This window comes from Hirundo rustica, chromosome 3 (assembly GCF_015227805.2).
Source record: "Hirundo rustica isolate bHirRus1 chromosome 3, bHirRus1.pri.v3, whole genome shotgun sequence".
Taxonomy (NCBI): domain Eukaryota; kingdom Metazoa; phylum Chordata; class Aves; order Passeriformes; family Hirundinidae; genus Hirundo; species Hirundo rustica.
In genome coordinates, this window is record NC_053452.1 from 94,346,369 (window position 1) to 94,369,119 (window position 22,751).

Sequence of the window (22,751 nt, forward strand, 5' to 3'; positions counted from 1 at the left end):
AAAAAAAAAAAAAAAAAAAAAAAAAAAAAAAAATCCCCCAAACCAGAAAACAATTTGAGATGGATTTGCATGATGGGCTACAGATCAAAAATAGCACATATTGTTGCCTAATAAATACATGCTAAAATATGTACTTACATGAGAGATTTCAGAAGTTCGGAAGATGCTACTTCATTTTACTGAGGGAAAAAATTTAGAAAAAAATCTGCAAACACAATAAAAATCAATTTAAGGTTTTGTTTATTCACTCCTTAAGATACTCTTTTTCCTAATTAATTAGGGTACCAAGAACAACATAATGTAAAATTGCATATGTAGGGTTTCGACTTTCTTTCATTTCTTGCTTCTCCTTCTCCTCCTATTTGTGCATGACCCCCTTTATCAGGCATTTGTTCTATTTACCAATCAAGGAATCTAATTTATAGAAAGAAGGTGTCATTAAGAAACTTTGGATTATAGCTTCATAATGCAGTTCATTTTGCTTTCTGAACTTGTTTCCTTCTTGATGCTCTTCATTCTTATTCCTACACCGCAGCTAAGAGGCGTCTCAGTGGTACCCACTGCAGCTTAGTCAAGCTGCCAAAAATGCAATTGTGTGTCTGTGGGAGGAATATTTTTTTTTTTTCTTTTCAAAGCCAGAGCAGTTCTTTCCACTTATTTATAGATTGTTTGTGTAAGCCACTATAAAGAAAAAGAAACCAGCTCAAAGCACTGAAAATAAGCAACAGAAGATCATGTTGTTGTGTTAAAACAGGGGCTTGGTGACAGAATTTGCTGTTTTAAAGAGCACTCTCTGCCTTTCTCAACCAACCTCTTGGCTAGTTAAATAGCAAATATCTGTTGCATATTGTGAGACACGCATAACACCAATTAATTTGGTAATATTTTTTTCCTTCTGAAGTCATTTAATTCATGAAAGTTATACACTTTCACCTTTCTAAACTCCCATTAAAACTGGTATTTTCATCAAGAGTATGTTAACTTTTCACAGGCTATAGCTGTGGATTGCAAAATACTTACTGTTCCATTTAGGTCCACAAAGTGCTGAACATTGAAGTGTACAATACTTGAGGACTTCCTAGATAACAAGCTATTTATGATTCTTCTATAACTAAAGCTTTTGAGATGGAAAATTCTTCTCCTGCCCTTATATTGCTATTTTTTCATACAGCCAGAGTAGTGAGCATGGTACGCGTCACCCTTGTTGAAGTATGAGCCTGCAAACGCTAACCAGACAAGTCATCCTAACTCCCATAGCTTTCAGATGCCATATCTAAGAACAAAGGGAGACAAAGTTGAAAAATAATTTGTTATCACAGTAATTTTGAACAATGGCAACAAAATGAAGTATTGAACTAGGAGAGGAAAAAAAAAAATCAATCAATATTCCTTCATGAAACTGGAAGGACTTGGACTGCAGGGCCTTGAGAACTGCAATGCTGTCATCCATACAGCCTCCTGTTTTTAACCTGTGTGCAAGACAATTCTTAGCATTGACCAGGGACAAAGACAGGACAGAGCCTTTTTTTCCTGAAACTGCATGGGTAAGGAGTGGAAAGAAAAAAAATAGTGGCTATGACATTTGCTGTGCTACATTTTCAGGACTTAACTACAGGTCCCAATTCCTTTCATTTTCAATTACAGGCATGGACAATAGGCTTGTATGTCATACTGAATTCCTGTTAAAAATTTGCCTCATGATTGTCTGTTAGCGAGATAAAGTTTCAAGTCTCTGGGGGCAATAGAGTGCCACTTATGAAGGTGTTAAGCACAAAGAGAATAGTTCAGGAAAGTTTGTGAGAGTCCACAGTCCAGCTTTGCTAAAAGCCACCACAGTGGCAGAAGTGAGGGAGTGCCCGCCCCAGAGCAGGGAGCTTTTGTAATCTGAATAAACAGCAAATCAAGGTGAAAGAAAGAAGGACAAAAGGAAAGAAAAAAAGAAAGAAAAACAGAAAAAAAGAGTTTTGAAAGACTACTGCCTTACTTTAATTTGTAATAAGGGTCTGCAGATATGATGGCAAGCTGGTGTTAGCTGAAGATAAGCCTGTATTAAAACATCAGTATTGTATCTATTACTAAAACTGATATTTTCTAAATTTATTCTGCCATTGCTTCTTTTCTTGTCTCTCAGCCCTATGAGACTCTGACCTCTAAGTAGTTAGGCTAAAGAACAGAAATGTGGTACATATGAGTCCTGCAGTTTGTATTTATCAAATAATACAGGAGATTAAGCTTTAAGCTTTATCTGTTCTGATTTAATTTTTTTTTTTCTTCTTGAATGTATTTTACTGAAACATAAAGAATTTTGATTATATTTAACAAACATTATTTGGAGTGTATCTACAAGATTTGTATACAATATTATTGCAACTTTAAAACTTAAAGAAGAGTAAGCTCATGTCTAATTCTTTTAAAATTGCTGTCCTTTCCTTATATGGTGGGTCTTAATTTAAAATCCAATTTTATTTAGTAACAACAATCATCAGACTGTTGACTGCAATAACAGACAATCATCAGACTGTTGGGAGCAATAAAGAGAATATTGTGTAAAGTGGCCCTCTCTCTCCCGGAGCCCCGGCTCTGTTTTTGCCTCGGCTAGCTTGAGAGAGAAACCATGCCGGAAGGATTTTTTCCCTTCAGGATCCCAAAAGGTCCCAGAGAGGCTGGAAACCTTTTCCTTTAGAGAGAGCAGGCGTCTGTCAATGGCAAAAGGAAAGAGTCTGCCCTTGGTCCGGGGGAATCAAGGCTTTATTCTGGGGTCCTGCCCCCACAGGGTCCGGAGCTCAGCCCAGTCCCTGTCCTCTTCCCAAGAGCCGGAGAGGTTTCCATGTGGTCCTAGGGCTTTTTCCCAGAGGGGATGGGGCTAGAGGCAGGGACAAGCCACTACCCAATCAGGAACAAGGTGGGAGTGGAAGAGAGTTGTGTTACATTCCAGTGTGGGAGGATGGGCGGGGAGAAGGAGCAGGGACAAACTTCGTGATATATTTTCCATGAGAACAGGGTGGTACAGAAGAAACCATTACAAAACCCAATATAAAATGAAATACAATATAAACCCAAATAATGCACTACAACAATTGTGAAATCTTTCCAACAGTTCATATTCACAATTCATCTGTACAGTTGTAGTATGTATCTTGTTGTTTTGCCTTCAGGAAGTGTGATCCATTTATTTTGTCTCTGTACCATAATTCTCAACCTGGGTTGAGCAGATTCATGTGTCAGGAGACATTTTTCCAAGGAAAAAGAGAATGAAAAAATAGTCTTGGAGTGCTAGATGTGTAAAAACTTATGTATGCTTGCATAAGATGTATGTAAATATTTTTAAACTTCACTGCATTTTTAATAGTTACAAGAATATAAAAAATCTTTATTGTGCAATATATTTTCTTTCATCATGTTAGTATACCAAGATTAACTTGGTACATTCCTATCTTCCATTTTTAAAGAAATGTGCCTTTCTGTGTAAGGCAAGAAGTCAATTAACTTCCTTATTATCTGTCAAATTCAATTTTAAGCATCTCAGTTGTCAGACCCAAACACCTGTGTCTTGGCAGGCTGACAGGATAGGACATCTGCAAGTGGGACTTTTACTTTTGTTTCCAGTTATGTCAGCTACATGAGGAAGCTTCTTTATTTATTGATAAGACTCCTTAATATACAGGGAGTAACTGTTATCTAAAACTATTTAAAAAATTTAGGTCAGCTTCAAACTGGTTACACTACCTCCATTCTTCTCTCTCCATGTGACTGCATGGAAACTACCCAATAGTTTATTTTTCCACTAAGATTGCATCTCATTTTGAACCTGCTTGTAATTGTGGTTTGTTCTTTTTTTTTTTTTTCCCTAGGCTTGCCTTCAGAGCTGGTACAAAATTCCTTGTGATATGATGTTTGCCTTCCAGTGTCTTCATAGTGACTGCATTTTAATTTTCATTTCTCAGATTGTGTCTCTAAAAACCTTCCAGTATCCTCTCCAGCTCTTGATCACTTAAGGAATCCTGTTCTGCATTTGCTTCTTATTCAATTACTCTAATTTGAACATGGGTAATCAGATTTGTATGTCGGTTTTCACATAAGGTCATAACAGTTTCTTGTACTTATCCTTAGGCTTGATAAGTACCTCTTAACACACAAAGATATTGTTTTTACCCTCATCTCCCCAGGGCTTTCAAGGACAGGATGGACTATTTTTTTAATGAATGTTGGTCTTTTGTCAAATGAGATTCTCAAATGTTGTCAGGTTAAAAAGCATATTATATTGGATTAATTTGTTATCACACACGAGGTGATGAACTAGAGGTTTGGCAGTTTGAAAGTTTAATGCCATGGAAGAATAGTTGAGAAGACAGGAGTTCCTTCTTTGCTAGAAGGTCTTTCTCAGAATGCAAGGGGCAGATACTGTGCATAATTCTAATGATTGTACTGACAGACTAGAAGATAGACCACAGAATACGCTGAACTTTTTAGAGAAGTTGGAAGGGCATTACTTTGATTTTTAAGAAAATTACTAATTACTTTTGATTTCTGGTTGCTGGAAAAGTTTCTGTTTATAAATTTTGCACAGCCTCAAATACTCTTTATCTTCTTGCCTGGACTGTCATGTTCCATTTTTTCTCCTCTTTCAAGAGAGATCTAAAACCTCAAAATATTACTTGCTGATCTCAGTTTACCTAGGAAAGTGTGTAGTATATCTGAGGCAAAAGAAGTATGAGGAAATAGAAAGTTTGAGCTCTAACTTCAGATTACCTTTGCACTTGAGAGTTTTCTGGCATTGTTTGTATGATATTGACTTTTATGATCTTATAACCAACAGCAAGACATTTATTATATAATAAAAGTGAACACACTAAAAGTAAAATCCATCAATCCTGGGTGTTATTACCTGCAAAAGAAAATTAAAATATCAATCTTAATGCAAAAGTTGTATTAAAGTTTTAGAGGTGCTCCTAAATGATTTTAGAGTATACTCCTAAATGATTTTCATAGCTTTCAATCCAATACAATTTTTTTGCACATCCTTAGAGATGGACAGACACAGTTAGGTAAATGCTTGTAAAACAAGAAAGCTGTATCTTTCAAGTGGTAAAACTTAAGCATTTTATCTAGCAAATATTGCAATGGTTCATGTGGGCACAAATACAGAAATTAGCATGTAACAGGAGAGAAATTTCTTCTGTCTTGGGACTGTATAAAAATAAGAAAGCATAACTAAACATAACAGCTTTATTTCTGTCACCCAATAAGACTGGATGGTTTTTTGTTTTGTTTATTTGGATTATTTTAAGGAAAAATTGCAAGTAGCCCCCACAAAGACAGCCTGAACAAAAAGGTTGCTGGCAGATAAACAGAGGACTATGTTGAAAGCTGCAACAGGTGCCACATAGACTACTGAGCATTGCATTTGTCACCTTGTAGTGTAAATATTACTTAATTATGAGGTATTCCATGAATTTGCACTTCATACCTTTTGGTTTCTATGATTGAACTCTTCCTTCCCCTAGAGTAAACCTAGTGAAATCCATTAATTTTTGATGAAATAATTTTTAAGAAGGATGTAATTTTGATATTGGGAAATATTTGATATTGCAGACTAAAGCTTTCAGAGATTAGTTGTGTCTTTGTGTTTATGTACACATGTACAAATGACAGTTTGGTACTACCCTTCTAGTAGTAGATTCTGATCATAGTTATTTGTAACTCTGGAGTTCAGAAAGATTTCCTCATTTCATTTTGGAGTGAATAGATGTGAAAATTCTGTGTGTGATTTACCATTAGTGACTCAATGTTAGCTCTTCCAGTCTAATGTTGAACTGAAAGTTAAGACTTGGAAAAGACTAGCTTTTAAAATCTGTTTGTGAGCTTAGGGTTTTGGGGTTTTTTTTGTTTTTTTTTTTTTTTGTGAGTATAGTAATTACCTTCCTCAAAAACTATTTTTTATTCTGTAACTCTAAATACAGTTGAATTTATGCCTTCTATTTTTGCATGAAATGGCAAAATGCAACACTTACTAGAGTCACGTGGACAGGGTATCATGGGCTGTGCCTCACACCTACTGAACCTCTTGACACATGCCCTGAAACTTTCTGAAACCCCCATTTTCTCCACAGAGCTTCTGGAGTTCCTGCCAATGTTGTAATTCCAAAGCTGTCATTGGTATCAAAGGACTATCTCACTTCCTCCTAACTTATGCTTTTTCGTTTGTGTGTGGTTTTGCCTATGGCCACCAGTTTAAGGTAATGTTAGAAAATACTCAGGGGACTGTAGTAGAGGGACTATGGAACAGTAAAAGGTCAGCAAGTTTACATTTGGCTAAACTTAAGCACAACATGGAAAACTTTTGCAGATGTTTCAGTAACAAGAGGAAAAAATCACAAAAATAATATATCCTTGTAAAGCCAGGTAAAGATATTGAAATAAACGGAGGAAAAATATTTACTTAATTCCTTTTCTTTCTTGTTTCCCTTTCCTAATTTTCCTAATTGGCATTAAGCTGCTTTCTGAATTTCTGCTGTCAAATTCCAACTATTGTGTGTGGCCTCTATAAGCTGAGCAACTGGTTCACAGAAGGTTGACACTGATATAATTTTGACTGACATAAGCGGTTTGAGCTTTTTGCTGCTAAGACCTCTAGGCAATCTTTGCAATCTAGTTGATGATTATGACATCTGAGGGAAAAAAACAAACAAACAAAAAAGAAACCTTATTTCTCTTGACTATTATCAATTTGATCCTCTGAATGCTAACTTCAGCAAAGGTTGGGAAGTTAATTTTCATAGTTTTATAACTGTTTTCCAATCCAGATGTCTTATTCATGTAACAATTAATAGTAATTGCGCTGCCAGAGACCTCAAATCCTTCAAGATCTATTAGAATGTATCTTTTTTTAACTCAACTTTGTAAACCAAAATAGAAAAAAAGATCTTACCAAATCAGGCCATTACATTGCCAGGGTCATGATGCCATGAAGTGGGATCAGCAGTGCCACTGCTTGAAGTGAACATGTGAAAAACTTTAGGCATTGCTTATAGCATATTTAAAGACTCTTGGATTTTAGTATGGAGACCATAGTAAGACAACTTGGGTGAAATAGTCCTTCAAAAGTTTATTCAGTCCAGTGACAGCTACCATTTATATTTTGGTTTGGTTTTCTTTTCTTATCAACCACTGCTGTTTAATTTTAGGTGGCTTCTCTGTTATGATAGAACATAAAGAGGTAGATTATGAAGTCTAATATATTAAAATAAAATTAAGGAAACTCTTCATAAGTGAAAAAAAGGGATTACTATGTTTAAGGTGGTGTCAATATTCTTTCAAGTGGCCTGTGTTGCAAATAAATAGTTTAGCCTTAGAAAGAGTCTTGAAAATGCTGTATAAATAAATAATCTGATACATGCCATTTAAGATTGAGTAATTTGTTAAATATAAATTTATTTAATAACCTTTAATTGAAAATTCATATATCACCAAGCTGCCATTTTTCTACTACTTTTTACAGTCTTGCTATGTTGTAGCCTTTTGCTTCTGTGTCAAAATAAATACTAGCACTACGTTGTAGCATATAGATGCATAGTTAGAATAGGAAGTTAAATCTTTGGCATTTTAGATCATTAATTTTTTTTGCATTAAGGAATTTGATCATGTGCATTTGTTAAAAATTTCTTCTGTCCAGGAAGACAGAGGCAAAATATGAGGAAGGCCTATACTTTGGCTTGATTTCATGAAAAAATCTTAATTAATAAGCAGTGCTACAGACTGATCTGTGCTAGGAATTGAAGGCTATACAGGTTTTTATGTCTGTCAGAATGGTGAAGATAGACTCCACTTGAGGAGCAAGTTGGAGAAAGACATCCTTCGCTATCTCACTTGTGCCATATATTTTTGCTAAGACTAAATACCAAGACTACATATATTCCTCTTTAAACACTGTAACTACTTTTTTCCCCCAAAGTTGGAAAGGATGTGGGTGAAAAAAAAAAAGGGTATGAAGCATGGTGAGAGAACTTTAACTTTAGTTCTATATAAAAAAATCCATTATCTTAAGTGTTTCAGTGTAGTATAGTTTGTAATAGTTCTCAATATGCAAACATCAAACTATTTAATGAATCAAGAGCCTGTGACTGCAATCTTCTTGACAGTAGACTTCAGTAACTCTACTGATAAATATGAATCTTTTACTGAAAATTTGGCAATGAATTCAAAGCTTGATGGATGCATATGATAACTTTGGTCAGCTAGAATCTCCATAAACCAAAGATTAAACTATTTTGTTCACTGTTGGAACCTTCAAAGGCTAATTCATCTTAGGTCTAGACTAGGAACAGTAAAGTCTGTGCAGATGAAACTGTCTGTCTCAATACACTTCAGTCAAAGTTTTAAAAAAGCACATAAATAATGCAGTTGAATGCTTGATCTTGAAAAGTGAAGTCCTGTGAGCTATTACAGATATTATTGAGTACGGCTGTCATTCTCAGATCACTCATATTTTACTGGGTTTTAGGAGGTTGTGGTAAAGTGCTTGCCAATTTCAGGATGCCAAGTACCATTTTCTCTGGAGTACTTGACAGGGGTAGTGGTAAGAAGATGCAGGTAAACATATTACAGGAGACTTTATAGAGATACAAGACTGACTTGCTGCAATACAGTTTCAACAGTTAGCCAGTGACAGTTGTTATTTATATGGCAGATGTAGATTTTCTGTGATGTGTTTCCTTGGGAATCCAGTTTATCAGAATTCACAGTATCTTTGAATTCTTTTTTCTTTTTTTTTTTTTTTTTTTTCTGATAGAACATCCTCTCCTAAAAATAAAAGCTGACATTTGGATTGTGTACATTTTTGCTGCATGCATCAGATCTTTTCATTAAACTACTTCAATTTACATTTCTTTGTAAAGATGTTTTGATTAGAAAATAACATAAAGATTTTTTTTGTCTCAAATGCAAGTATTTCCCTGCATCAAAGGAGGTAACAAATTTTTCTGTTTGGCTTTCATTTCACTGAAAAAATGCCTGTGTTAACCTGTCCATGACTAAGGCAGCAAAAAGGAGAAAGTTTGAAAAGAGAGAGGTAGAATTTTCTGTAGTGCTAAAATCATGTAATAGCATATTACATAATAGCAATATACACTGTAGATCATTGTTTTCAGCTTTTTGGAATACAAATTGGGATCTTTATTTTATTCCAATTATTCTGATATCTCTATTTTATGTGTAAGCAGTATATTTTACATGTAGTCTTTCTCATGTATCAAGCATGTATCAAGTGATTTTTTTTTTAATAATGTGAGTGAGCACATCCAAAGACATACCCTATTCTGCTAAACCTGCTGAAACAGTACAAAATAAATCAGGTATCATAATGTTTGCTTCCACCTTTGGCAGCTATTTACAAACAACCTTAATTAGTTTCCTTAATCCTAGAAATCTTAGATCTTTGACCTACAATGAGTAGAACATATGTCTAATTCATCATTCATTAAAGTCTTAAGTGATTTTTGTTTCCTTACTAACGTTCATAGAATATTTTGGTATTTTTATAATAAAATTATGTAGTAAGTGAAAGTTTTCTCTCTTCTAATATTTGTGTTTCTTGACCTTTTCAAAGATTTTTATATAACTTGGTTTGTAAATTAAATGTAATTACTATCATTTAAATGCTACTGTGACTGAGTAATGAATTAAAGCATGCATTCACTAATTGAACTTATATGGAATAGTGGGACATAATTAATATTGATATATTGATATAATGCTTTAAAATGTTCTGAGGATATGCATGTATTGAGTGATTAATCCTCTCAATATGCAGGTTAGAGGTTGGCATGGTTATTTTTTTTCTGCAGATGGGTATAGTAAGGAAAAAGAGGAAGTATGGGGTGAAAGAATTTGTTCATCAAACATGTGTCTTCTGAAATGATACCTTAGTTTTGTATGAGCTTTTCAGACCAATATTTCTTTGATGCATGTTTATCTTCTGTACTCTGCTCATGACACATTTTAGCTCCCTACACTTACTTGGTCTTCTCTAAAGGAAATTAAAGAATTTTAATTTATGCTATTTCAATGAAAGCAATGGTGTGCCATTAAAAACTTTCAAAGAAGTTTGAGAACAAACTGAACCAATTCCATTTTCCTTCTCCCCTACACATGTTCTGGTTTTTTGTAGGTGGAGGGATATCAGCTTTAAGCTGACAACTTGTTCAGACAACCTCTTTCAAATAACTAATATTAACAAATGGTAGTATGTTTCTGCAATAAAAAAACCAAAATATTTCCATTCATATTTTCCCAGGGTAACTGATTATTTTCCTTCATATATTCTGTTTCATTTAACAAATATTCACATAATTTATTTTCAATAACCTTAACTAATATGAAACTAAGAAGAAAAACAAACTTTTTTAATATGTTTGAGGCTTTAATTTACTGTCAGAGAACATGTAATTATTGGAAATTTTTAAACTGTTATTTCACCACCTAAATGAAAACTGTACATAAAGGGCTTTCTACTGCCTGCATCCATAATTATGTTGCATGAATATCTTTGCAATATTTACAAGATAAAATTAAATAAAAAGTTCTTTCACTCCATCCAAAGAAAAGCAGCAAGATATTTAGGACACTCTTTGAAAATAGATCTGTAAAGAGCTTCACTGAATGACTGTTAAACCAAGAACTGAGTTTGAAATTAGCTTTGAAAATTATGACATCTATTAAAAACTGAAATGTTTTGTACAAGTAGATTCCATAACCTAATTTCACCTTGTTTCTATAAGAAATCGTGTTTAAAAACAAACAAAAAAATGGAACCAATAGTTAATTATAGTTGTGGGACAAGTATTATTATTTCATTCTGCAAATTTTAACTATAATGTATTTCATTCTTTCTTCTGACAGTATTACCTAGTCATACGTGTGGCAACCCAGGAGAAATAGCTAAAGGAGTACTTCATGGAACCAGATTCAACATTGGAGATAAAGTCCGATATAGCTGTATCTCTGGTTACATCCTAGAAGGCCATGCCATGTTGACATGTATTGTGAGTCCTGGGAATGGTGCATCGTGGGATTTTCCAGTTCCTTTTTGCAGAGGTAAAAAATGAAGACATGAAATTTTAAATACATTTAAAATACATTTGAATACATTTTAAATACAAACAGGAGATGAAATAAATTTATTTTGAGGTTGGGTGGGTTTTTTTCCCTCTAAATTAAAGTGTACTAATGTATTGTCTAAGAATTGACACCTTTTAAAACTGTAATAACGCAAGCAGTGACACTCCAGAATTTACATTCAGATATAGATAGATCCTCATTCCTTGAAGAGGATCCTGTGGTGAAAGAGGTCAAAGCCTTGTTGCCCAGCCCCAGCTCCTTAGTAAAGTGCTGTTCTGCTGGAGTCTAGTACTCCTACCTGACCTTCTCCCCTTGTATTAAGGGGAAACCCTGTGGTTTCCTGCGCTGTTCAGCGTGTTCTCATGCCCTGTGGATACCCTTTACTGCTTCTTCTCCCCTTCTCTTGACAGTATTATTGCTACCCATGTGGATGAGCAACCAGGGGCAATTGTTTTATCCAGTGATGGTTACTTGTGACTGAGGGCTCTTTTATTGTAATTCCTCACAGCAAAGAAATATTTTATGTTTTCCTGTGCTCCTAAACAAACACAAGGGTTAATAATCGAAAAACCCTACAAAATTTTGGCCAGGTCTGTTTTTTGTATTTGATTTCAATCAGTTCTCAACAGAGATTACTTTTACTAGTGGGTCAAAAGAGAAAAAAAAAAAAAATTCTCACTGTTTCGTGTCTGATCTTAGATGTTTGGTTTTGGTTTTTTTTGTCTTTTTAGTAAAACATACCAAAAATTTTTCTATAAGTATATACAAATATACTTACACGTTATACTTTTATATACTTACAAAAATATTCAGAGAGAATCAATGGCTGACCTATATCCTGTTAATGTTTTTTTTCTGGAGAATTGAAAAGTTCTTTGTCTAAATCTCAGTTACCATAACAGTATTACCCAAAACATTTGCCTTCCTTGTCTTGAGGTTGAAATACTGTGCAGTACAATTCTGAAACATTTTGAGAGTTAATTTCATTCTCTTCAGTAGTTCCACTAACAGGTGATTTATGATATGTGACTACTTCAAAATGAACTTTGTATAATTAGGTTCTCAGTTCTCAGTAATTTTGAGAATCCCTAGTTGATTATAGTTGCATGAGTCAAGATTTTTATAAAACAAACATTAGGAATACAAATTGGATTAGTGATATTAAAATGGTAAGCTTTTTATCACAATAAAAATAGCTGTGAAGGGAAGAGCATGTAATATATTATCATTAAAACCACATCCATCTATTGGAGGGAAAATAAAGAAGACAATAAAGTTAAAAAGATCCTATGTCAGTGTCCTGGTTTGGGACAAATTTGGGAGAAAACCCCTGTATAGGATCCCTCTAAGGAAGCAAACCCACGTGGCCCCTCCCTCCAACCGGTCTGGAAAAAAAACCCGAAACCCTCTTTGGAGAAAAGTGGAAAAAACTATTTTACTAAACAAATGAAGTGCATACAAGTATAAAGAATGAATAATATGAAACAATAAAACCTCTCCTTCTGAAGTGAGATGGCAAATTGAGAAAGTCCTTGCCGTGGGTGTAGCTCGGCTCTCTCTCAGTCTCTCCTCAGTCCCAGTCCCTCCGGCGCTGCTGGAAAATGCCGAGGTCCAGGCCCCGGTGGGCCGCAGGTGCAGCCCCCAGTGCTCCCCTGGGTTTTCAGTCCAGAGCAGGTTTAAACAGTTCCAAGAAAAAGGAAAAAAAACAGTCCAGGGAAATTCTCTGCCCTAGCTAGCTGAAACTAACTAAAAGCAAAAGAAATCTCTGTCCTGCAGTCTCTCCAAGCCTCCGCCGAGCACCCCGTCCGCAGAAGAATGTGGAGGAGTCGGGCAGTTTTCTCAAAACAAACTCCGCGCTTCTCCTTGCTCTTAGAACCAGTCTTAAAGGCACAGGACTCAATATACAGCACAAACAGAACAGACGATTGGGGATACAGGCATCATAAAGTTACCCTAGGACAGTCAGAAAAGTCCAAAAGGAACAAGTAATAGTTAATCAGGTTTAAGATTTAAGAACTATTGTTGGAGAAATATTGTGGTTAAAATATATATATTTTTTCATATACATGCACATATGTATATTTATACATCTCTAAAATCAAAAAAGGTATTACTTGATAAAGGATGAAAAGAAAAAGTCTGTGATTCACTTAGAGTAAAATAAACTGAAGAGAGATGCAGAGCTGTTGTTTTTTGAAAAAAAAAAGGAAATTGATGTTGTTATCCATACCTTCTGAGGCAGCAAGCAATTCAATTCTGTTATAATTTCTTCTCAGCCTCTGATGTTAAGATAAATACTGTTTTATAAGTTTAAGGAAGAGAAAAAGGTGTCCTGACCCCATATTTATCCATGTTTACAATTAAAAAAAAAAAAAAAAAAAAAAAAAAAAAAAAAAAAAAAAGAACATTTTCCAATAATTTTGCTTATTGGTGCTTTTTTGACTAATAGATAAGATGTCCTGTCCAGAGTGGATGGAGAGGAAATAGGTCTTTATTATATAACAAACCAATTTGATAGAAAAAATAATTAAAGGTTATTAAATAAAGCAAAATATTTACAAAATAAAAACAACCAGTGCAAGATTACCTGTCTGAGTCCAGTATTCTCAGGGCCCATAACTGTGGAATGACCCCACTGGGGTCTACTTAGGTCAAGCTCACTGGAATCTCAAAGCTAAAATGTTCAAAATAGTGCTGCAGCTGGAATGGTTGCCCACAGGTCCCTAAACAAATTGCAACAATTGGTGTGTTTCTATTTTGTAAATACTATCAGCTTCATGTGAGAAATATGATTATTTAATATATGTAAAATAGATTCTGTTTTGCTAAACCACAATAATTTCTGAAATTTTAAACATCCCCTCCCCCCCAATTCTACTTAGAGAGCAATCCTAATTATTTTGAAGTGCCCTTTGACAACTATGTAGATAGAAATAAAATTAATCTTAGATGCATGGTGTAATGAGTATTTAATTTATGTGAAGTTGATCAACAGCAAGAGAAGAAATTGAGAAAGGGAGTCAAACTGATTACAGCACTTAGCTGGGATGCAATACATCTGGATTCAAGTGATGATAGAAAAAAACCCAAGCGACTTCCAGCAAGTTTCTGGTTTTTTATAACACAGAAAAGAAGCAGAGGTGTTGGCTTTTACCTATTCAAAATAAAGTCTGTAAAAACCTAAAACACTAAGAAGGAAGCAGAGGTGTATATTTTGCTGGTTAAATAGCTGTCTGCCTGTTGGAATGAAATTAGATTAATGAGCTATGAGATGAACACATAATGCTACACCATTGTAACACTTTGTGATGTGTTTGGTCATTCTGAATCTGCAGTTTAACAGCTTGACAGTTGGCAATGACACGCTAAAATTTATTTTTAAACTTTTCATTGATATACTATGGCTTATTTTTATGTTTTTGTCACTAAGACATTTTAAAATGGTAATTTTAAAGTCCTGTTTTAAGAAAGCTATTACCAAACTCCTCGTACTAACCCTTTTGAAAATATACAGAGCATGTGTTTGTGAAAGTAATCATGCATCATTATTTCATAGATATGGTCTGTGTGCTGAAGTTTTTTTGTTTTGTTTTTAATGGAGGATAATCATCTATTTTCTCACAAACAAACTACAGAAAAATGCCATTTAATAAAGAATTCAATAAATCTTAAGATCATAGAATGTGTCAAGTTGGAAGAGAGCCGTAAGGATCCTTGACTCCTGAAAGCCTTAAATTAAACCACGTGGTTAAGAAAGAACAACATTGCAATACTCCTTGAACTCCAACAGGCCTGTGCCATGGCCATCTCCCTGGGCAGCCTGATCCAGTGACTCGCTCGTCTCCCTGTGAAGAGCCTTTTCCTAATATCCAGTCTGAGCCTTCTCTGCCACAGCTTCATTCTGTTCCCTCGTGTCCTGTTCATCTCCCTCTCTGCTGCCTGCCTGGAGTAAGGTGCAGACTGTGCAGAGGCCATCCTACAGCCTTCTCCAGGCTGAGAAAGCCAAGGGACCTCAGCCACTCCTCCTAAGTCTTGCTCTCAAGACCTCCTCTGCACACACTCTAATAGTTTGATGTCCTTCATATACTGAGATGTTCAGAACTGCGTCAGTAACTTAGGTGGGGCCATTCCAGAGCTATGCAGGATGGCTATTGCCGGGCTGGCGAGGCTGTGCCCAATGCTTCCCAGGGGACAGCTGGCCCTCCTGGCTGCCAGAGCCCTGCTGACTTATTTTCAACTTGCCATCAACCCAAATCCCCAGATCTTTCTACATGGATGTGCTCTGCAGCCATGATAAAGAACTATTTCAGAGAAGCTATTAATAGAGCTTGCTAAATAATTTAGACCCATGGTTCATTTAGAACCCTCTAAAGCTACAATTTTCTTTAAATTATAAGAATTATAAAATAAAATGTGACTCAGGATGACAATGTGTCATTTGATGACAGTTCATAAAATATCACTCAAGTTCTTAATTGCACCTATGCTATTGCTAGTGATAGATAAGGAAATTACTACTAAATACATAATAAGAAAAAACTTTATTACTGTAATTTTTTTACTTTAAATCACCACAATGTTTTTATCACTTATGTTCCAAGAGTAGTGTAGTAATGTGATTTATCACATGAAGAGCTTTCAATAAATCTTCAAGTGTAAAAGTCAATTCAAATATTTAAATTCAAATTCTAAATTAATTTTGAAATATTTTAAGTAAATTTTGAAAGGTTAGGTTCGTATTAAGGTTTTGGGGGTTTTTTTTATAATGCAATAGATGCTATTTTGTTTGCCTATTTTATTATATGGTTATATTTGCTATTTTATTATATGGTATGTTAAAAAAGGCATATAGAATAGAGAACATTGCATTCTGGAAAGCATTTGTGTGATGAGGAGAGAAAAGTCCTGTAAAAATGATTAAATGTTCAAAAGATACCTACACAAATTCAAAGGAAGTTTTCTAAGATACTGGTTTTGTTCTTACTTCATCCTTGGCTATCTGCTCACCAAGGCTTGCATCTCACTTGTAGCAGGATTCATTTATGCAAAACCCAGCTTACTAAAATTGTCAGATTATTGGTTTTGTTGAAATTACTCTATCTTAAAGAAGAATTAAAGATTTTTCATTGACTTCCATAGTGGTACTTTTGATTTTTTTGCATGCATAAACTTGATGGATATGTTTATCTGTTTTATCTAAGCTACACATCTGTACAATATACATATTTTTTGTCAAGTGATGCCAGTATGTTTTTGCATGTGCACTTTATACAAGATGCGTATTCTCTAAATTCAGAGCACTTAATTCCTGACTACTGAGAGATCCAAATGTTTGTATCTTTATACTTCAAGTAGTCATTTATGCTGATACAAACAGCACTGTGCAGTTGCTTACAACTTGAAAATAACCATAAGGGTTTGGAATTAATTACTTGCACATTTTTAAATGCAATTTGTAAATCACATAGAGTTTGAATTCATGAAGCCTCAGGCACTATCTGCTATCAAATTACTGCAAACACAGTGATGTACTAAGATTCCTGAGCACTAAGTCTCTCAAACTGACTCTCTAAAAAGTGTGACATAGAGAAGGCCATGGCCAAAAACGATGACCAGTCCAAGGAGGCCAGCTTGCTCTGGGACCAGCTGTGTAAGACCATACAGTTTGTATCTTACCCTTCGAGCAGTGCGGCCACATCCTGCCTGCCGGCATTCACTTAAGCACTGTATTATGCTTTACTGTTCATCAGTCTGGTTGTCTCAGCCTGTGTGCCTTTTTGTGATGACTTCTTGCAAGTCTCTTCAGAATGGTGGTGTAAATAGATTAAAGGGCTATGCATCCCTTTGGGCAGATAGGTGAGTTCCTTTGACTCTCATTGGTAATGCACAGTGTATAAGTTTAGATTTTTGCATGTGGTTGCCAGTGATAATAAACAACATTTCAGCTGTGAAATTCTGAGCTTTAGAGCTCCAAGATTATTCAAGGGCTCTGTAGCAGGAACAGGGAGGAGTATTGTATTTACCACTAGTATGTTACTTGATGTCAGTGTAAACACAGTCGGAGAGGGTATAATTGAGGATGCTGTCATAACAAAATTTAACAGCAGCAGCTAGTACCAAAGAGATATGGCTAACTTAGGAGTTTGCTCATCTTGCTGGTTATCCTGCATGGGAAAAGTCTGCTTTCTAGCTTTCAAGAATACAGGTCGAACGACTGTGTTAGAAAATGAAACTTAAAAGTGCAAGTACAGAATGTATGGAGTTAATGTGTTTTCTTTTCTGGGTTGGATGATGATCTGAAATGAAGTGGGGAGAAAAAAGAAAAAAAAGGCAAAACCACAACAACACAAACCACAAAGCAAACACATACACATATGCACAAACACTGGAAAAAAAGAGTAATTTTAGATATCATTCAGTAACAAAACCATTTCTCCTTTATGATTTATTATAGATTTACTGTAGTTTTCAAATTATTTTAATCTTTGAATGTGTTATGCACCAGGCAATTTCACTCAGATTCTCAGCTTTATCCATGGTTCTTTAATTTTCACTTCCTTTCCCCCTTTCATTCCTCAGAGGCACAATGGCCCTTTCAATATGCCCTGTACAAAAAGCCAGAAATTGAGGAAGGAATCACAGAAATGGCCTGGTTTCACCAACAAAAAGAAATCTTTTAGGAAAGTTGATCTATTCTAGCTCAATTTATTCATTTTTAAAAAGAACAAACACTTATAAATATCAAGGTCTAGGAAGTAAGATATGAAATTTATTGAAAAGACATGACCTCCTCTAAAAAATTTGTGTGCCAAGAAATTAAATAAATAAGGTTTTGATAACCAGGGTTATGGTACATTTGTGTATGTCAAAATTTACTTTGCATGTAGAAGTGTAAAGATAGATACGTGTTTGAGTCATTCAGCAGCTTTCTCTCTTCTTTGTAGTCAAATTAATGCTCTATACATTACTTAAACATTAAAGAAATTATTCTGTTTCTGTCTATCTTGCAATTCTTCCTTTTATTTCAAATCCCTTATTTGCTATTTAACCCCTTTTGATAGCCACCTTTTCCTAATGTCCAGATCCAGTATTCTTCTTCCTTTGATTCACAAATCCTTTTTTCCTTCAAATCCTCCTTTAAAACACATTTCCACTGACAGGCTTTCAATTATGATTGAGAAGAGCAGCTCTACTCATACCCTTTTCTATTGTCTTAATTAGCTATTCAGTTATTATCCTAATTAGACTATAAGTTCCTTGTGTTATACACTTTGCCAAGCTATGTATTTTTGAATCTCCACATGCATTTATAGTATGCAAATAATTCCTAATCATAGTAGCAGTAAGTAAAATGATAGAACAGATAAAAATAAAATGCTTCTCTTCTGATCCTTCTCCTATGCAGAAATATTTTTAATTACTATTGCTTTGGCTTTCATAGCCACACTACCAAACAAAAAAAGCCACCTGATGAATTTTTAGTTTCTTATGTCAATGAATTGTATGGATGATGTATTTTCTTGGGGGATTTTAATTATATGCTTTTATATCAGATACTGCTGATCATCTGCATATATTTATGGGTCCTAAGTGGGTAAAGAAGAACTGGGTTTGCTAAGGCAGAAACAAGGATGGTGCTTCACTTGTTTGAAGTGCAGCTTCATTAGTAATTGGTATTCTGTTCATCAGCTGAAGGAGCTTGTGGAGGGACACTGCGTGGGACAAGTGGAACAATTTCAAGTCCACACTTCCCTTCTGAGTATGAGAATAATGCTGATTGCACCTGGACAATATTGGCTGAACCAGGAGACACCATTGCTTTGGTCTTTACTGACTTCCAGTTAGAGGAAGGATATGACTTCCTAGAGATCAGTGGAACAGAAGCACCATCAATATGGTAAGTCAGAGATCTTGCAAAGATCTCACTTCTTGTTTTTCTTGTTTTGGTGCCTATCTGAAAAGATATCAGAAGATCTTTTCTACCTGTTGGAAATGACCATTTTATATTCCTTTTTTTGGTCCCTTTCACCTTTCAGAACTAAAAAAAGAAATAGTTTGCATCTGTTTCTTTTCACATCTTTGTCTTTTCTCTTATTTTCCTCCATCTGCTGGAGTTATATTTGTACAGTATCTCATCAGTGAGCATTTGATTCATGTTACATAGCTGAACATGGTATAAGAGCATTTTCTGATGTTGTGTCTTGAATAACTTATTATGTTATTCTACTTCAGCAATGAAAGTGGTAAGCAAAGGTCAGCCTGAGTAAAACTGTTATATATAGACAGATAATAGATGACATCTTATTCTAAACAGGCTGTAATTCAGTCTTACTACATGTATGCATGTATGCAAGGATTACTATCTTATGTTAGCTGGTGTTAAAACTGTTTACTTAGCAATTATTAGGGATTGTAATGCTAAATCTACATTCTCTGTACTAAGAAAAGACGATAGTTCTGCCTGTGGGAAGGGATTAAGTTGTGGAACAGTTTGTATCATGGTTTCTGTGCAGCCCACGTATGCAGATTTTTCATCCTTTTCATCTCTGAGAATGTCTTGTGCTTGACATATGCACCATTACTATAAAATTTAGCCTAAAAAAATGTAGATCTTCTCACAGATGACTGATTGTTATTATCTTCAGAATGCCTTTCTAGAGATATGAAGCAATCCCACTATTATTTTGATGTAATAACTGGCTAGAGGGTGCAATATATTAATAAATGTTAAGTTCTTGCTAGCATCTGATCTTTTGAAAATTTATCAATAAAAATATGTGGCAACTATATTTGGGACCTTTGTAAAAACTTTGGTTTAAAGACAAATGTAGATCTATGTCTACATAGATGTCACTGATGGCAAGATGATTTTTTGCCTTTTCTTTTATATTTTTTTTATATAACTTTTATGTGTCCTCAGTATTCTTATCATGCACACTTGTAATTCCTTAAGTCTGATTATTTAGCATAGTCCTAGTATTCTGTTAGGCCCAGAGACCAAACATCCTAAAGGCCTTGTAGTAGGAGCCTGGAAAGCCCTATGATATCTTGAGAAAACAAGGTCCGTTCTAGAACGTATCCTGTAAACTGAAGATATGGCCCATCTAGGGGGGAATTCCACAGATGGGGGAATATCATACCATTCATCCAGGCCTCCCATTGGGGCATTCTTGTTAGATATGCTAATTTGTAAGCTCTATAAAATTGTATATGTGATCTATCATGTGTGTGCAGTTCGGCTCGTTCCACCTTGGCGAAGTGGTGCAGCATCAGGATCCTTATTAAAATACCGAGGTAAAAACCCTTATCCCTTAACCATGTCTGGCTCTCAATTTTTTAAGATCAGGAAAAGGCATCATCACAAGATTACTCTAGCATTTCCACTTGAGCAGAAGTTGTGTAGTGGCAGTCAGTGAAGCAGCTTGGTATCAAATTAAGTGCTCATGTCAGTCTGAAGTAGTGTGTGAGCACCCGCTTGCCTCTCACTCATGCACAGACATGCACAACAATCATCAATAAGAAAGTTTTCTTCTTAAGGCTTCTAAGGTTTAGAAGATGAAATCTTGAAGGGGGAGAACTAATGTAATTTGCTAAAGAACATAAAAGTATGTCCATTTGATTTTGTGTAAGAGACTCTACTAGACACTTTACAACAAATCTGTGCTTTTGATTTCTGGTAATAGATTAATTATAATATAAGTAGAAGGCATTGGAAACATTCTGCATAGATCTCATGCAATATTGATCAGCTTTACACTGGAACAGAGATAAAATAAGAATTTTATTTCTTCTTCAATTCAATCTCAACATTTTTCTTGACTTCTGTGTTATGCTGGAGATCATTATTTAGCACTGATCACTAAAACCTGGATTTATTGTGTGTTCCTAAGATCATAGAACCATAATAAAATTTGGGTTGGAAGAAACCTTAAAAGATTATCTAGTAATAACTCTCTACTGTGAGCAAGGACATCTTTAACTGGATAAGGTTTCTCGGTCCTGACCTTGAATATATCTGGGGATGGACATCCACCACCTCTCAGGGCTTTTTCAGTGTCTCTCCACCCTCGCTGTCAAAAAAAAAGTCTTTTTTATATGTAGTGTAAACCTACCCTCTTTAAAATCTTTACTCGCTGTCCTATCAAATCAGGTTCTGCTAAAAAAAATCTGTTCTTCTCTTTCTTATAAACCTCTTAAGTACTGAAAGGCTGCATGAGATCTCCACAGAGCCTTCTCTTTCCAGGCTGACCATCTGCAACTCTGTCTTTTCTCGTATGAGAAGTGTTGAGGCCTTATTGTTTTTATGGCCCTCATCTGTACTCCGTTGAACAGGTCCATGTCTTTCCTGTGCTGAGACACAGAGCTGAATGTAGCACTCCAGGCAGGGTCTCACCGGAGCAGAGCAGAGGGGCAGTATCCCCTTCTTTGCCCTGCTGCTGGCTATGGTGCTTTTGATGCAGCCCAGGATAGATTTGGCTTTCTGGGCTACACGATGTGAGTTCATATCCAGCCTCTCACCCACCAGCGCTCCTAAGTCCTTCTTGGCAGGGCTGCTCTCAATCTGTTCATCCCCCAGCCTGGATTGATATAAGGGATTGTCCTGACCCAGGTGTCTCGGATTTTTCTCCAGAGATTCAAGTGGTTCAATGGACCTTACACTTGGCGTTTTCGACCCTCACGAGTTTTCCATGGGCCACTGTTCAAACTTGTCCTGGTACCTCTGGGTGTGTCCATGTCACCACACATTTTGGTGTCATCAGCAAATTTGATGAGGGTGCCCTTTTTCCCACTCTCCATGTCATGGAGGAAGATACTATGAACAGTACTGATATCAGTGATGCCCATGCAGGATTTGTACAGGATCACTGATGAAATTCTGGCGAAGTTATGGGGAGTTTTGTTAGAAATGTTTAAAAGATTATTGGAAAATTTGGAATGAAGCTACACATTCAGCTATATTTAAGCCAGAACAGTTACCATAGCGACATTAGAGCCATGCTAAATGTAGTGCATTCTGTAATATGCTAAAATCAGCTGTGTGTTTAAATGGGAAGTTGTTCCATACTTAAAACTAATGGTCTAGGGGTGTTATCATCTAAAAATATAAGGTTTTTGTAATTGCTCCCTTTTATTGTATCTGGCATCATGTCAACAGCTTTAGACATTAATTCTGTATTAGGAGTCACATATTCCATTAGCACAGTCTGGTAATTAGGATTGTGTTGGTGGTTTTGTTTTTTTTTTTTTTCCTTTAAAGGAGTACTTGCTGCAGAATAAGTGAAAAAAGACACATCTATGAGCACTGTAAAAGCTAGAAAGAGAGCAAGAATTAAGAAAGTAATTTCAGACTGATTATTCTTTAGTGTTTTTAGTGTATGATGCAATATGTCTGGATTACCCTCTCAAAACATATCAGCAAGGTTAGAAGGAATTCCAGCATGGTTGCAGTAAAAACGAGATGGATGTGGTTTTTTAAGTAAAGCAATGGAAATGCAAGAAGAACTGGAATCTAAATACTGAAGAAAAGTAATCTATCTATAAAATATATATGTAAGAGATTTTGTGTTATAGTAATTATATAGATTATACATCTTACTCCTATACACTAGTAATATTTTTATATTATTTATATGCTA

The 22,751-nt window shown here is 35.3% G+C and overlaps 1 protein-coding gene across 1 annotated transcript in view; it reads left to right on the forward strand.

Moving 5' to 3' along the window:
• CSMD1 (CUB and Sushi multiple domains 1) overlaps positions 1-22,751 on the forward strand; it is a 950,789-nt gene that overhangs the window by 390,162 nt on the left and 537,876 nt on the right. The window contains 2 exon segments of the mRNA XM_040059570.2: positions 10,897-11,091; positions 18,805-19,012. Of these exon segments, the coding sequence (XP_039915504.1) occupies positions 10,897-11,091; positions 18,805-19,012 (403 nt within the window).